The sequence below is a fragment of the Dreissena polymorpha genome, chromosome 14 (genome assembly GCF_020536995.1).
Source record: "Dreissena polymorpha isolate Duluth1 chromosome 14, UMN_Dpol_1.0, whole genome shotgun sequence".
NCBI classification, from domain to species: Eukaryota; Metazoa; Mollusca; class Bivalvia; order Myida; family Dreissenidae; genus Dreissena; species Dreissena polymorpha.
In genome coordinates, this window is record NC_068368.1 from 56,582,886 (window position 1) to 56,598,467 (window position 15,582).

Genomic DNA, 15,582 nt, shown 5'->3' on the forward strand with positions numbered 1-15,582 from the left:
GATTAAAAAATCTCACGATGATTGACATAGTTATGGCCCGGACAAGCTCATTTATGGTCATTTTTTACCTTTGAACTCAAAGTGTGGCCTTGACCTTGGAGATATTGACGTTATTATTTCGTGTGACACACTGTCCAATGATGGTAAACTAATGTGCCAAATGATTATAAATTCTCTCAATGATTGACATAGTTATGGCCCGGACAAGCTCATTTATGGCCATTTTTGACCTTTGAACTCACAGTGTGACCTTGACCTGGGAGATATTTACCTAATTCTTTCGCGCGACAAACCGTCCAATAATGGTGAACAAATGTGACAAATAATTTTAAAATCTCACCATGAACGACATAGTTATGGCCCGGACAAGCTTGCTCAGCCTGCCCGCCATGCAGCTAGCCCGCCCACCCGTCGACATTTGCCAATCTAATAACCAGTTTTTTCCTTTGGAAAACCTGGTTAAAAATACCTCCCATGCAAAGCAGCACTTTATAATATGAAGGCAAAACAGACAAACATTTTTCAACCAATGAATAAAAAGTTGAATTAACATATGCCTCCAATGTCTTATAGCATATATCCAACATTATACAAAAATCTATGAAATATAGATCCAACAAATAATCCTGATTGTATGAACCCACAAAATGTCATATCAAAAAAATTAAATGGATACAGAAATAATACCTGGCAATCTAGGATGCCATTAAGAAGAAACAAGTACTGGGCATTGTTCACTCCTACGGCATCCGTTAGGTACGCATCTTTTGAGAGCTTTTCAGAGAAGCCAGTGTAACGCATGAGACTTTGTAGTATGTGGCTGGTTATGAAATATGGATAGCTGCTGTCCTCCAAATCACATTGACATGATATCACTCTGCAAAAATAATTCATATACAACCTTGTTTATGTACAAGGGCTGTTTGTAAAACATGCATGCCCCCATATGGGCTGTCAGTTGTAGTGGCAGCCATTGTGTGAAGATGTTTTTTGTCACTGTGACCTTGACCTTTGACCTAGTGACCTGAAAATCAATAGGGGTCATCTGCCAGTCATGATCAATGTACCTATGAAGTTTCATGATCCTAGGCCTAATTATTCTTGAGTTATCATCAGGAAACCATTTTATTGTTTCGAGTCACTGTGACCTTGACCTTTGACCTAGTGACCTGAAAATTACTAGGGTCATCTGCCAGTCATGATCAATGAACCTATGAAGTTTCATGATCCTAGGTCTAAGCATTCTTGAGTTATCATCCGGAAACCATTTTACTATTTCGAGTCACTGTGACCTTGACCTTTGACCTAGTTACCTGAAAATCGATAGGGGTCATCTGCCAGTCATGATCAATGTTCCTATGAAGTTTCAATATCATAGGCGTAAGCATTCTTGAGTTATCATCAGGAAACCATTTTACTGTTTCGAGTCACTGTGACATTGACCTTTGACCTAGTGACCTGAAAATCAATAGGGGTCATCTGCCAGTCATGATCAATGTATCTATGAAGTTTAATGATCCTAGGCGTAAGCATTCTTGAGTTATCACCCGGAAACCATTTTACTGTTTCGAGTCACTGTGACCTTGACCTTTGACCTAGTTACCTGAAAATTAATAGGGGTCATCTGCCAGTCATGATCTGAAATGATTTTATGAAGTTTCATGATCATAGGAGTAAGCATTCTTGAGTAATCATCCGGAAACCATTTTACTATTTTGAGTCACTGTGACCTTGACCTTTGACCTAGTGACCTGAAAATCAATAATGGTCATCTGCCAGTCATGATCAATGTACTTATGAATTTTCATGATCCTAGGCCTAAGTATTCTTGAGTTATCATCCGGAAACCATTTTACTATTTTGAGTCACTGTGACCTTGACCTTTGAACTATTGACCTGAAAATCAATAGGGGTCATCTGACAGTCATGATCAATGTACCTATGAACTTTCATGATCCTAGGACTTAGCGTTCTTGAGTTATCATCTGGAAACCATCTGGTGGAGGGACTGACGGACAGACGGACGGACATGAGCAAAACAATATACCCCCTCTTCTTGGAAGGGGGGCATAAAAATATGACACAATCAATGGTATTCTGATTAATACTTCACTTTGGTTTGTGACTTCAGTGCACAAACAACACCTGTGTTCTGTTCTAAATTATTTTATTTCTATTTCAGGAGACTCAAGTAACAAATATTGCATATTTCTTCAGTAGTTTCACAACAAGACTATTAACAAAGCAAAACTGAATAAGAAACTTATTTATATAATAACATTCTTTGACTTATAAAGCCCCTAACCAAATTAGAATAAATTCATAGCACTTTCCAGAATTATATCAAGATGCAACAAATATTAATTTTATATGCTTGACAAAAATGAGCAGATAAGCTTAATCATCTTGCCATGCTTGTAAGGCTAGCAAAATATGAAGGTAGTACATGAACATGATGCTGTCACAGACTGTGTATGCCGCTCCTTGTAACAATTCCAAATGTGGGTACAGAAATCATCATTTAATCACAACTACACGTAATCCTTCTTAAAATCCCTTAAAAATCAAATGTATGAAATCTGAAATGAAAATTAATCTGGGTAAAGAAATGGGTTATCCCACCATCACCTGAATCCAGCCTGCTGAGACATGCTGAGTATCTGGTCCAGGAGCCTGGTCTTGCCAATGCCTGCAGGTCCGCTGAACACGAGGTGCCTGTGGTGTGCCGGTGCCTCACTCCTCATGGCTGCCACCTGGTCTCCAAACATGAACTCCTCCATCTGACGACCTAATTTGATCCAACATGGTGAATGCTTTTTGTACATTTAAAAAAAAATGAAAAGGCCAAAGGCCTTAGGTTGTTCATCTGAGACACAAAGAAATTAACTGTTTTGATTAAATTGTGCAATGTGCAAAGAACCATTTTAGATCGCAAATAGGATAACTTTAAAGCAAAATATTCTTAGCAAGTGTATAGAAAATGATTTCACAAAAAATGTTGCCTTTAGAGTGTTCGCAAGCTTTTTAGTAGATCTGACCCAGTGAGCTTGTGTTAAATACCAAGTGAACTAGTTTCAATTTCCGTCAAGATATATTTGGGATAAATTTTCTTACAGTGTCGTGTTTTTTGAGGAATAAATGAGGACTTTAGAAGGTTCACAAGAATCAATGTTCTTAGCAAGTTTCACGATTATTGGGCTATTAAAATGCGACCACCACAGTGTTTATTTCACTGTTTTCCAAAAGTCATATAAGGAAAACTGCCCCATCTCCAGGCTGCTATGTTTTTCAACAGACTTAAGAATTGTTCATGATGATTGGGCACAGAAATGTGACTTCTTGAGTCTTTAAAAGGTATTAACTATAGCCATTTATTGAAAACTTGCCTGCTACCAGAGTGGCCATGTGTTTCGAAGGAACCATTTTCAAACTTGGCCGAGATATCATTAGGAAAATTGTTCAAACAAATTTTATGATTGGGATAAATAATTGGAGTCTAGAGGGTTCACAAGCTTTTTCTATAAGTTATTCTTGTGGCTTTTTGACCACATGTGACCTAGTCAACTTTGCTTAAATAAAGACAACCCAGAAATTGATAACTCCCGGATTACCGCCCCTGAATACTTACGCGCCTCCAAAACGGTACTGAAGAAAACAACAGGGACATATATGTTTACATAGGTCCCTGAACAAAAGAAGAAGGCGAAACGATTTTATTGAATATATTTGAAGATTTAAAAAGTTTCTGTTATCGATATGATAATAACATAATAGTTTGTGTTTTTTTAATATCAGTTATTACGTAATTAAGAGAAATAAGGTTCATCTGCATTCAATTAAGAGTAATACAACTCAGCATGAACAGGGACCTATTTGTATAGGTCCCTGGCGAGAATAAGGTCTTGATTGTCTTTAAACATGTTATTTAAAGGTGACACATGATATGTTATTTTAATTACGGTATCTACACATGTGCAGACATGTGGTGTCACGGGCATACCCATAAACGCTTTAAATCCACAATTGGGACATCGCCTCCCATTCAGCGTATTTGTTCGCTCCTTTATCGCTGATGTTTTTTATTCAAGACCTTTATCTTGCTGAAATTAATCATCCATAATAAACGAAGAAAAAAATCACTTATTTTGTTTCGTGTTTTTATTTTTTAATCGTAAATTTAGACTTTATATATGAAAAATGAATATAGACATACGTTTAGGAAATCTAGAGAACACAATTGGAACTATTCAAGTTTATTTAAGGCTCCATATTTTTCATCATAACATGTTTATCGTGAATTTAGATGTTATTAAGAAAATTTAACAGATAATGAAATCAGTTTAGAAAATATTGAGAACAGCCCAAAACAGTTTATTTCAGACTATAAACTTTGGTATTACTATGTTAAATGTTATTTCAATAATAATAATTATAAGAAAGTTATAGGCAAAAGCTGATATGTCCTTTTCAAAAAATGAGTATGCCATGTCCTGACATCTTACACAGTTTTGCAAATGAATAGCTCCGGTACTTGTTCATTTAGAATCACAAAATTCATATCTGGCTAGTGATTTTTGTATTAGCTTGAGAGCGATTTTTAAATAAAAGAAATTGCTAAAATACACTTTAGTTTTAGACTCAACCAGATACATACTTTTAATTAAAAAAGTTTGCCTCTACCTGAAATCTTACACAGGTTTGCAAATAAATATTTCTGGACCAATTTTATAATCACAAACTTCATTTCGGCTATAGATTTTTATATTACCTTTAAAATGACACTTACAAGGGAAATATTAATAACGAAATGGAAAATGTTTAGACAAACAAAGATATGTACTATTCAATAAAAAAAAGTCGGCCTCAGTCTTGAATCTTACAAAGTTTCTTATTGAGTACCTCAGGAACTATAGAAGTACTGCATGTAAATAATACAGGCTTAAACAAAGGCAGATATCTACTTTTCAATAAAATTGTCTACTTCATCCTGAAATCTTTCAAAGTTACGCTCATTAATTAATATCTCCGGCACTATTTACGCTCAAATCACAATGTTTACTTCGGACATTAGATATTGCTATAACCTTTATAATTTTCATTGAATAATTTTATTCCATAAAGAAATCATTAAATTTTATACAAAGGCATTACTGAAAGGTATGCTTAAAAAGCAAAGTCAACCTTAAACATTACGTGTTGTCACTGAATATTGTTGCAGAGACACATATTTTATAAATCTATCGTGTATATTTCTTATTTAACTTATATTGATTAACGATGTGATACATATGACACTTGATTTCATGTTTCAATTGTTTTCAATCCTTTTGTGAGAAGTCATAAAGTACTGTTTATTGGAATAAAGCGGGTGTACACTATGATCACGCTGTAATCTGCCAAATTCTTCAGTACCGTCAGGATCAGCGGGTCACGTGATAGCCAATATGGCGGCGGTCAATTTATCGATTCTGGGATTGTCTATTATTAGGACAAACATTTCAAGATTGGGCAATTAAAAATGCCTTTAGATTGTTCACAGGGTAAATGTTGAGGACAGACAAAATGGTGAACCAGTGTTGTTTTTATGGTAAATATGGGGCACAAATTTGGCCCAATTTTGGCCACATTTTTCCAATCTCTAAAAGTATGCATTTTTCCCAAATGACTGGCTGAAATTTCCAATATAAGGTTAATCAAAACAAACATTCTTTTAATCACAATTTTCAGTTCATCGCCCTTTCCATTTTTATCAGTTGTACATTAGTAAATAAAATATTGATAACATTTTATTCTTGACTTGATAGTATTTGTTATAAAAAAAAACAACACCAATTTACCACTTTTAGTTAAAACAATGCAATTTTTCCCTAATACAAATGGCCTATATTACTATCCAAAATGGTGAAATAAAAACACTGTGAGTACAAAAGCTCGACGTAAGCACGATGTGGTAAGGTGAGCTTAAAACAAACATTCCTATTTTCCTTTTCCAGTAACCAGAGTTAATTCTTACCAATGGTCACTCCAATGCATGCTTTCAAACAAGATGGCCGGGCAAATGATTTTGTAAGTCCTATGTACCCTTATACAGATAAAATATACTTGTTCTTCAACTTTTGTAAATTGTTTATTAAATTGTTTATTAACTCTAGCATTTCAAACTAAAATACATACCAAGTATAGGATACATTGAGTGGGTGATCTGTTTAGCAACAGTTTTCTGTTCTCCAGAAAATCCTGCAAACTCCCGAATTACACCCACATTTTTCAAGCCTTTCAATTGCTTTGTAGCCATTTCCACAAAGTACGAGGCAGGTAGTCGGCAGGTTTGGAATGTGTCCGTATCGCAGGTGACTTTGTCGGGGTAATTCATCATCAACCGAGCAGCCATGTTCACCTTCCTACCAATAACTGCAAACCGCAGGATGTATTATAAAGCACAATATTAGGTGAGTAGACTGGACAAAGTCTTTAATTAGAAGCTTGAAAAGAGACTAGGCCATGAGATAAGCCGAAATGTTTTATTGTATGATAAACTGTATCTTAATCCTAAAATCATCCAATTATTATTATGTTATAATGTATCATGTAAACAGCAATATAATAAGTCAATTTTTTCCCTTGCTGTTTTTTCTGTTATATACATTTGGAATCATGTAATATTTAATTAAAAAGTGTTCTTGAGATAGCAATCAAATAAACAAGTGCTAAAATAATTATAGGACAAGACCATACTTTATTTAACCTGATATCATTAAATCAATCTATGCATTTCAAAACAAAATAAAACTCATGTTCTATTGCACTAAAGTGTTGCTGTATGTTTTGAGTTCAAGTATACAATTAACCAAATAAAACAACTGTTTACAGCTTGATAAATATGAAATCTATAACAGAAAGTTACAAGCATTACTTATCTGTCAAGGCGGTATGAAATAAGGAATATGCATAAAAAATTCCCACTTATTTATCAAACTTTTATTATAAATAGATTTGTAGCGTTGTAGCTCTAACTATGTATCAATTTAATTTAAACAATAATTATAAGTCATTTGAATATTTTCCAATGTCACAAGTCCTTTTTATGGGATTAAGTTCCAACATATTTCATACCAATCCAAATTCAATGGTACTCAACACAAATGTACATGAGCTACACTATGGGAAAATTGGTCTTAAGGCATGTGCATTCTGCAGAGATATAAATAGGACAAAACTTTTATGGAATTTTTCATTTAACCCTTTCAGTGCGGGAACCGAATTTAGAAGGCCTTTGCAAACAGTTTGGATCCAGATGAGACGCCACAGAACGTGGCGTCTCATCAGGATCCAAACCGTTTGCTATTTTGATAGTATTCATTGAAAAAAATCGAAGAAAATGCTAATTTTAGAAATTCAGCAGACAATATTTTAGCAGACAACAAATTTCCCAGCATGCAAAGGGTTAAAGGAGGTCTCTTCTCAACAAATATCCAGCCTAGGAAGAAAGAATTGTCCTTGATAAAGCTATGCATGCAGATTGCACAGGCTTATCTTGGGCACCACTCTACGCACATACATTAAACCCCATTTTTTAAGAGCGCGGCGGATAGATCATTTAAGATTGCGCTGCATAATACCTGAATATTCATGTCTCTTTGGATGCCCTACTACACCACAGAAGGTTGTACCAGTGGTGACACCAATTGATACATTCCTGGAAAATATTACAGCACAATGTAATATCAATATTCAAATAGAACACTTTTGCATTAAAGTAACTTAAACATGTCTGTTAGAATTATAAATATGATGTTCCAAAAGCAGTTCATCTCCTCAAATCCTTGCCGACATTTTGATTGATAAATACTCATGAAACTTATTTTATCCGTTAAGTTGTATATATATGCAGGGCTTGAAATTAACACTCGCACACTTGCAAAATGCGAGTGAAAAATACCGATTGGGAGTTAAGTTTGGGACTAGTGTTTTTTTGTGAGTAAAAAAATAGTGAGAAAAAAAAGAGTAATATTGCTAAATGCGCTCGAAGTTGTGAACGCTATAACGTAGGTCAATTTATAGAATGTCTGATTAGCTGTATGCGGAAGCGCGCACCTAGTATTTAGACTGGTATACTTATAGTACAGCTACGCAGATGGTATTGGTACAAAGAACGTGAAACAGTCGACTATTCACACGTGTTCATTGAACTTGGACAGACATGGCGTCGAAGCGAAAAATAACTAGTTTCTTTTTGCCCACAGACGAAAATAACAATACGAAAGCAAAGTTAACCGTTGAGTTAGAAAAAAAAAACAGAAATTAAATCCTTCTACGAAAACAGTAAAAAGTGGGAAAAAGAACTCAATATAAAACTAAAACTTGTTGTCGATGAAAATGATCACGTCAATCGAATGTTCTACGAGGATTGTGTGCATTTCATGCCTGACCAGATGTCATCGGTATGTAATATATATCGAAAAGTACTTATCGTTAATACATAATTACAATTCATTTTATTGAGCTGCTAATAATTAATTATATGACTTGCATTGAAAAAAAACGTTGGCATGGGTGTCAAGTACGATATGTATTTTGGTGACGTCACACACGACACTAGATATCATAGCTGATTTTTTTCAATAATCGAAAATCCATTACAAAATATCCTAAACTGACACATTAACTTGAACACGACACCCTTATATTTGAAAACAATACCCATAGGGCCTAGCCAACACAAATTTATCCCATTCGTCAATTTTGTGACCCCCACCCACTGCATTTCCTAGAATAGCCCTAAATAAATCGTATAATAAAAATATATTCCTAAATAATTCATTCATACATAATTTGCGAAATGTTTTTGCTTTTGCGAATTGGTATTGAAGCTACTCGCAATGTTTTGCAAGTAGAAAAAAAGTTAAATTCGAGCCCTGTAAACATGTTACATCTTCTTAAAACAATATTTCAAAAGAAGTTATGTTAAATAATACAAGAAATTAATATATACCATTTAGTATTTTATATTAATTAGGATTTTTTTCAACATCAGAACTGTAATACATGTATATGTGTTACATGAATAAATGATGTTCTTAAAATCTGAACAAGTTCATCTATATCAAACATACAAAACTACTTTCCCATGGTGTATTTACACATTCTTAAAATTGAATTTAAAACATCATGTTATAATTGTGCAATATCTTGAAAGAATGTTAGTTAATTAAATAAAACTTGTACAGAATTTGAGTTTATGTATATTTGATGAAGAATATAGCGTCCGATAAATACATGGACAAGAACATTACCATTTATTATTTGATTCTTGCTTACAGCTCTCGTTGTAATGGTAATCATTTTTCATAATATTGATATTTTTCACAATTTTACCAAAGAGACCAGATTCACTGATCAACATACAAAATACTGAATAAATTCCCTTTGTTTGCACAAGCCTCTTAAATACCTGACACCTTGCACCTTGTGCAGTTGGCTCTTCATTCTCCCAGAGCTCATCAGGGCATGGGCGCAGTCATTCTCACTCTTGAAGCCAGGCAGCCCAAAGATCAACAGAAATGTGCAGCCCTGGTAACATGACATAACCAGTCAACAAATATACGAACTATTTTACAGATTTTTGTAAGAAGTGATGTTTCCTTATTTTTCTTGTAGGAATTAAACATTTTATGCACAACCATTTAGCAAAACGAGAGTATTTTACATATAAAGAGATAATGGTCTATTAAGCTCTGTGGAAATCTATAATAACTTGCAGTTTGTTTGATAATGTTGCTTTTTGCAATTCAGTTTTGGAGAAAGAAGCATGGAAGCAATAACCACAGAAATAGACAGTCTTAAAGTGGTAACAAAAACACTAGTAATGGTTAAATAGTAACATAAAAAAGATCTGCTTATACTAAATAAGCTAAACATTTGTTTACTTAGTATTGTCTTAACGTATGCCAATCAAATAAAGTAATCTTCTCCAATTTTTTAATCGTGAATAAAAAGAACCTATTATCTCTGCACTCAGATCCTTTTATGGTAATTCTAGAACCTGGTCACCTTTTAACTAATAAGCTACATAAACAAAACTATATTAAAGACTTAAAAATAAAATGTAAAACGGGCATATCAAAGGTATTATCCCCATTAAAATTGACAATGATTATTTAGCAATGCACATTCCCTCTTTTCCCCTAGATGTTATCTTAAAATAATATGTAGGTCTAAGAATGTATACATAGCTCAGTTAAACAAGGACCTAGTACTTTCAACTCAACAAGATTCAAAACGACACAATGAACAATAACAAGGAATATAACTTATCAACTATTATTACCTTATCAAAAAGGAATAATTTATTTAATGAACCTGTAAAATGGAAAAAAACTCTTATGAACATACAAAATAATGAATATACATGTATGTAATTATGAAAAAAAGATACAGAAGGATCACTACTTTTCAAATACTTCGGCTATTTCTAGACGACTTTACAAATCAAATTTTTTAATATAAAGGAGTGTCCAGACATTGATACATATATTATAGGGATAATACACGTTTTCGAGGGCATGATCATCTGCAGGCGCTCGAAAAATCTGTTTCTGCTGCGCACTCGGGCAGGAACGGATTTTTCGAGCGCCCGCAGATGATCATGCCCTCGAAAACATGTATTATGTATTTTGAGAGCGACCCCAGATGATCATGTCCCAGAAAATGTGTATTTTCGCTATTATTGCATAAACAAATCACACATACCAAAATAATTTTAAATAACATTGAAAACAATAAGTTTTGTTCATTCGATATCGACAAAATAATTTGATCATTTCAATACAGTTCAAGGTTGTGTTTTACATATGCCTCACTCGGTCATAATCCGAAATGACGAGGCTTTACCTTCGGATAGGCAGTTTTCAATTTAAAATGTGTTTAAACAGTGAATTAATGCAAAGTTGAAATGCAGCCGCGCAAAGTAAGTAATGAGGAATTATTTTGGAATTTACAGCAGGAACGTTTAAGGTACATAAACACTTACATTTACAGCATAGTCTTTTGAACGTGTTGAGTAAATAACCTTAACTTCATTGACGTTGCCAATAAAATAAAGCTGTTGTCAAGAGAGTGCAGATGGTATAATTTGAAAAGTGGATTGAAGTAGTCATTATCCCTGCATGTATGAGGAAACTGGTGCTTATTCAGTTCCCCATTTATGCTTGGAAAATCGTGGAAGGCTGTTGAAGGGAAGTAACTGCGCGTGGACCAGATTATGGATATGAAAAACACATAACAGGGCTTGAACGGCACGTGAATCGCATTGTTAATACACGATTTCTCCCGTGCAAGCCCTCCTTTTGCCAAGTTTCTGCACCCCGCCTGAGAGGGCATTATAGATAGAGTTTATGCAATAATCAATAATCACATACTTGGAGCTTAGAAAAACACAATATTACATTCTTAATTCCTCATATATATAAGACAGTCCAAGAAACAGCCTTTTCCTACATTTATATCTGTTGACCTTGAAGTGGTGACCTTGATCTTGAGCCACAGTGGTTTACTCATGACTTCTGGCTACCTAAATTTGCAGCAGGCAGATATGAATACAATGTAGGCTAAATTATTGACCATTAACTTTGAGACAGCATGATCGATTAATGCCTTCTACACATTGTAAAAGTGACCTTAACATTATAAAAACTTTTTATTAACTTCCAACAAAGCGTAGAAGATTCATGGTGCAGACACAAAAATGAAGGCTTACTTTTTGCTTAACTATAACCTTGCCCATAAACTTGGGTGACTTCTGCAAATCAATTGAGCCGTGTCGCGACAAAACATGTTTTCCTGACATCAGTTATGACGTTGGTAAATTCTCTGTAAACATTTTTTTAAATTTGCGCAATTTCGTCATCACTGAAACATGTGAATCTGTGTAGCTGTTTTGGACAGTTTTGTATTTGTGAAACATCTTTTATATGAAACAACGTGATATGGATAATGAAATAGAAGTCAGTAATATATTTTATTATAATTAGCTATTTAGCAAAATTAGTTTGATCTTAATATTTAATAGAATATAGAGGACTAGACGTGTTTACAAATTAACCACCATGTTGAACATTGTTAAGATATTCAGTGAATGAACATGTTATATTTACGGTAGAATTTATCAGACTAAAAGTATTTTTTTATTTGTACATGAATTGTTGTAAGAGTTGATCCCAACCTTTAATTGCAACCATGGGGTTACACATAACAAGACGTAAAAACTTTTTTTTGTCCAATAAACCAACCGATTCTTATTTGTTGTGCCGATCCTTAAGCTAAACAGTTTTTCTTATTCAAAGCAAAATAGAATTTGTAAGTTGTTAGTATTTGTTATCGTTGTTTATTATAAACTCGACCATATTCTCTAAATTATTATTTATCCAACTTCTATATAGATTTAAATAGATTTACATGTCGGAAAGGATATTATTACATATAATTTTGGAAGATTTTTGTCACGTATTATCCTTGTTTCGGTAGGAAATAGCTTGTATATCGCATATATAGATCTACATTGTCTCCTATTATTCAATTACTGAGTGCAAAAACAAATCTCTGTAATTTCGCGTATAGAAACTTGTATCAATTATTTTATGTTTGAATAATTGGCATATTTACGTTTCCAGGAACTGGAGAATTTATTGTCCGATGGGTGGTCACAATGCGCACAGAAGTCGAATGTCCAGAGGTCAATGTTAATGGATTGCGACTATATTCCATACCAACGACCGCAGATTGTAGAGGCCGAAACAGACAAGAGTACTAGTATTATTTAAGTTGTCAGGCCATATCTCAGCGATGCTAACAAGAATGCTACTTGCCGTTGCCCAGAAACATAAAGTACTATAGTTATGTTGTCGCATCTATGGCATCTACGGCGAAAGATTACACACATTATAATGTCAATATTTACAGGGGAATGACAAATAACTTCAAACTAATTCTTCAGTACTTTTTGAATATCCTTAAATGTCTGTTTGAATAAATTGGTTTATTTATAACACATTTAAATAACAATTTTTCATATAAAATGAAATATTTGTATTCACTTCTGCTTGTTTGTATAGAATTCATGTCAAACGAAGAATTCTACATACAATATAAGCTGCATGATAAATAAATTGTGAACATGCTAAGAATAATTAATTTTTTTTAAATAGATAAGTGTGAAAAGTAGATATTATTGAAGATTACTCAACTCTTAATTTTTAGGAAAAGCACCTTTGGGAAAATAAAATCTAACATTTTAACACAATGAAATTATTTGTATTATTTTTATTGAATAGTGTTAGTTAATTTTTTGATGGTGTAATTGATAGTGTTTGTTTTGAACATGATGTGTGTATTCCATGAAAAACTAAATATGTTGTGAAAAAATGGGAGATTGGTTTAGATTTAAACTGTATGGTTTGCTCGTCGATGTAAATATAAGTGGACTATGTTGCTAAGCAACGCATGTTATATTACAGTTTAATGTTAATCACAACTATTTTTAGAACAAATAGATACCTGATAATATATATTTAACAAAATAAATGTGTTCTTAAATTTTATTTCATATCTTTTTTATAAGTATGGATTTTGATGAAACATAAATCCGAATGCGGTTTACTTGAAAACGTTGTTAACGTCAAAACGCATCTGCAGTTATGTTACTAAAATAAAAGATTTTCAGTAAGTAACGGAGCTATATCTTTAAATTTGGTATCATAATAACAAGCACAGAACAGTCTTTATTAATCTATAGAAAACAAAAAATGTTAAATTTTGTCATAAATACAGGATTTTTCACGACATGGCTCAATTTAATAACATTATTGAGGACAAAATTCATAACAATATTTCGTCAAGAGCTTGTCACAGTAGTGCCAAATCCCTGCCGAAATGTGTTTGCTTGTATGACAACATTTGTTTTAGAGAGTAGAATAATATTTGTAAATCACATAAAGGGAGATAATTCATTATGCTCCGGACAAAAATGTACGTTGAAATTAAATAAGGGATATAATTCAAACACTAAAATAGATAGAGTTATGGTTCTTAGTCACTCCATTTCTCCTACTTTCCATCTGTTTAAGTTTCAAGTTTCAAGTAAATCCCTTCAGTAGATTTAGAGTTATGCATTGGACAAAAATTTACTTTAAAATTGTATAAAAGGGGAGATAATTCAAAAACTAAGGTAGATTGAGTTATGGTTCTTGGTCACTGCACTTCTCCTTGTTGCCATATGTTTATATTTCAAGTTTCAAGTAAATCCCTTAAGTAGATTTAGAGTTATGCTCCGGACAAAATTTACTTTAAAGTTATATAAAAGGGAAGATAATTCAAAAACTAAGGTAGATAGAGTTATGGTTCTTAGTCACTGCACTTTTCCTACTTGCCATCTGTTTATATTTCAAGTTTCAAGTAAATCTCTTCAGTAGATTTAGATTTATGCTCCGGACAAAAATTTGCTTTAAAATTATATAAAAAAGGAGATAATTCAAAAACTAAGGTAGATAAGGGTTGTGGTTCTTGGTCACTGCACTTCTCCTAGTTGCCATCTGTTTGTATTTCAAGTTTCAAGTAAATCCCTTTAGTATATTTAGAGTTATTCTCCGGACAAAAATTTACTTTTAAGTTATATAAAAGGGGAGATAATTCAAAAACTTAGGTAGATAGAGTTATGGTTCTTGGTCACTGCACTTCTCCTAGTTGCAATCTGTTTATATTCTAAGTTTAAAGTAAATCCATTGAATAGATTTGGAGTTATGCTCCGGACAAAGTTTCAGCCGAACGGACGGACAGGACCAATTACTATATCCCCTCCATATTTTTTTTCAGCAGGAATAAAAAGAATAGTGGATACATAGTCAAGTTGAAAAGGGAGTCTCAAATGTTTGACCTTCAAATGTGACCTTAACCATAAACCGGCATGACTGACTCATGCCTTTAGCACAAAGTCTCAGTCACCTAAACATGGATGCCAGATTTCATAATTTTAATTCAATGATTATAGAGATATGGACAAAACAGGATAAAACTTTTGGCCAAGTTTCCAGACAAGCCTTCAAATTATATAAGAGATATGGAGAAGACACTAAAATGAAGGCTCTAACCTTCAACCTTAAAAGAACTAACTTGACTATATGACAGCATGCCCTCTGCACATCATCTCAATGCCCTTACAATTTTTCAGTAGAAATAAAAGTCAAACATGTAAAGAATACCCTTCCCTTAGTTTACAAATTGACAGGTGTTAATTTCAAACGTTTGTGCTTCATTGTTTGTGGCTATACTATAATGTTCAAGTACACCAATAATTGAGGATATTGTATGGGGACATAGTTTTGACCAAGATTCAAATTTTGGCCTGGATATTGTCAAGATTAACCCATTTATGCCTAGTTGACTTTCCCATCCTTCTAAATTGGATCAATTTATTTCCAAAATTAGGGCTATCTTGTATATTTATTTCTATATTTAGAATATTTCTTACAGAAATTCCTTTAAGCAAACAGCGCAGACCCTGATGAGACGCCGCATCATGTGGCGTCTCAT

General features: G+C 33.4%; 1 protein-coding gene across 2 annotated transcripts in view; it reads right to left on the reverse strand.

Annotated features, from left to right (window-relative positions):
• The window catches only part of LOC127856920 (adenylate cyclase type 10-like), a 107,896-nt gene that overhangs the window by 63,184 nt on the left and 29,130 nt on the right, over window positions 1-15,582 (reverse strand). For both annotated transcript variants that reach the window (XM_052393116.1, XM_052393117.1), the window contains exons 10-15: window positions 10,328-10,359; window positions 9,452-9,570; window positions 7,620-7,696; window positions 6,175-6,411; window positions 2,629-2,788; window positions 688-877 (exon numbers count right to left, since the gene is read on the reverse strand). In XM_052393116.1, the coding sequence (XP_052249076.1) occupies window positions 688-877; window positions 2,629-2,788; window positions 6,175-6,411; window positions 7,620-7,696; window positions 9,452-9,570; window positions 10,328-10,359 (815 nt within the window). The remainder of the gene's footprint in view (window positions 1-687; window positions 878-2,628; window positions 2,789-6,174; window positions 6,412-7,619; window positions 7,697-9,451; window positions 9,571-10,327; window positions 10,360-15,582) is intronic.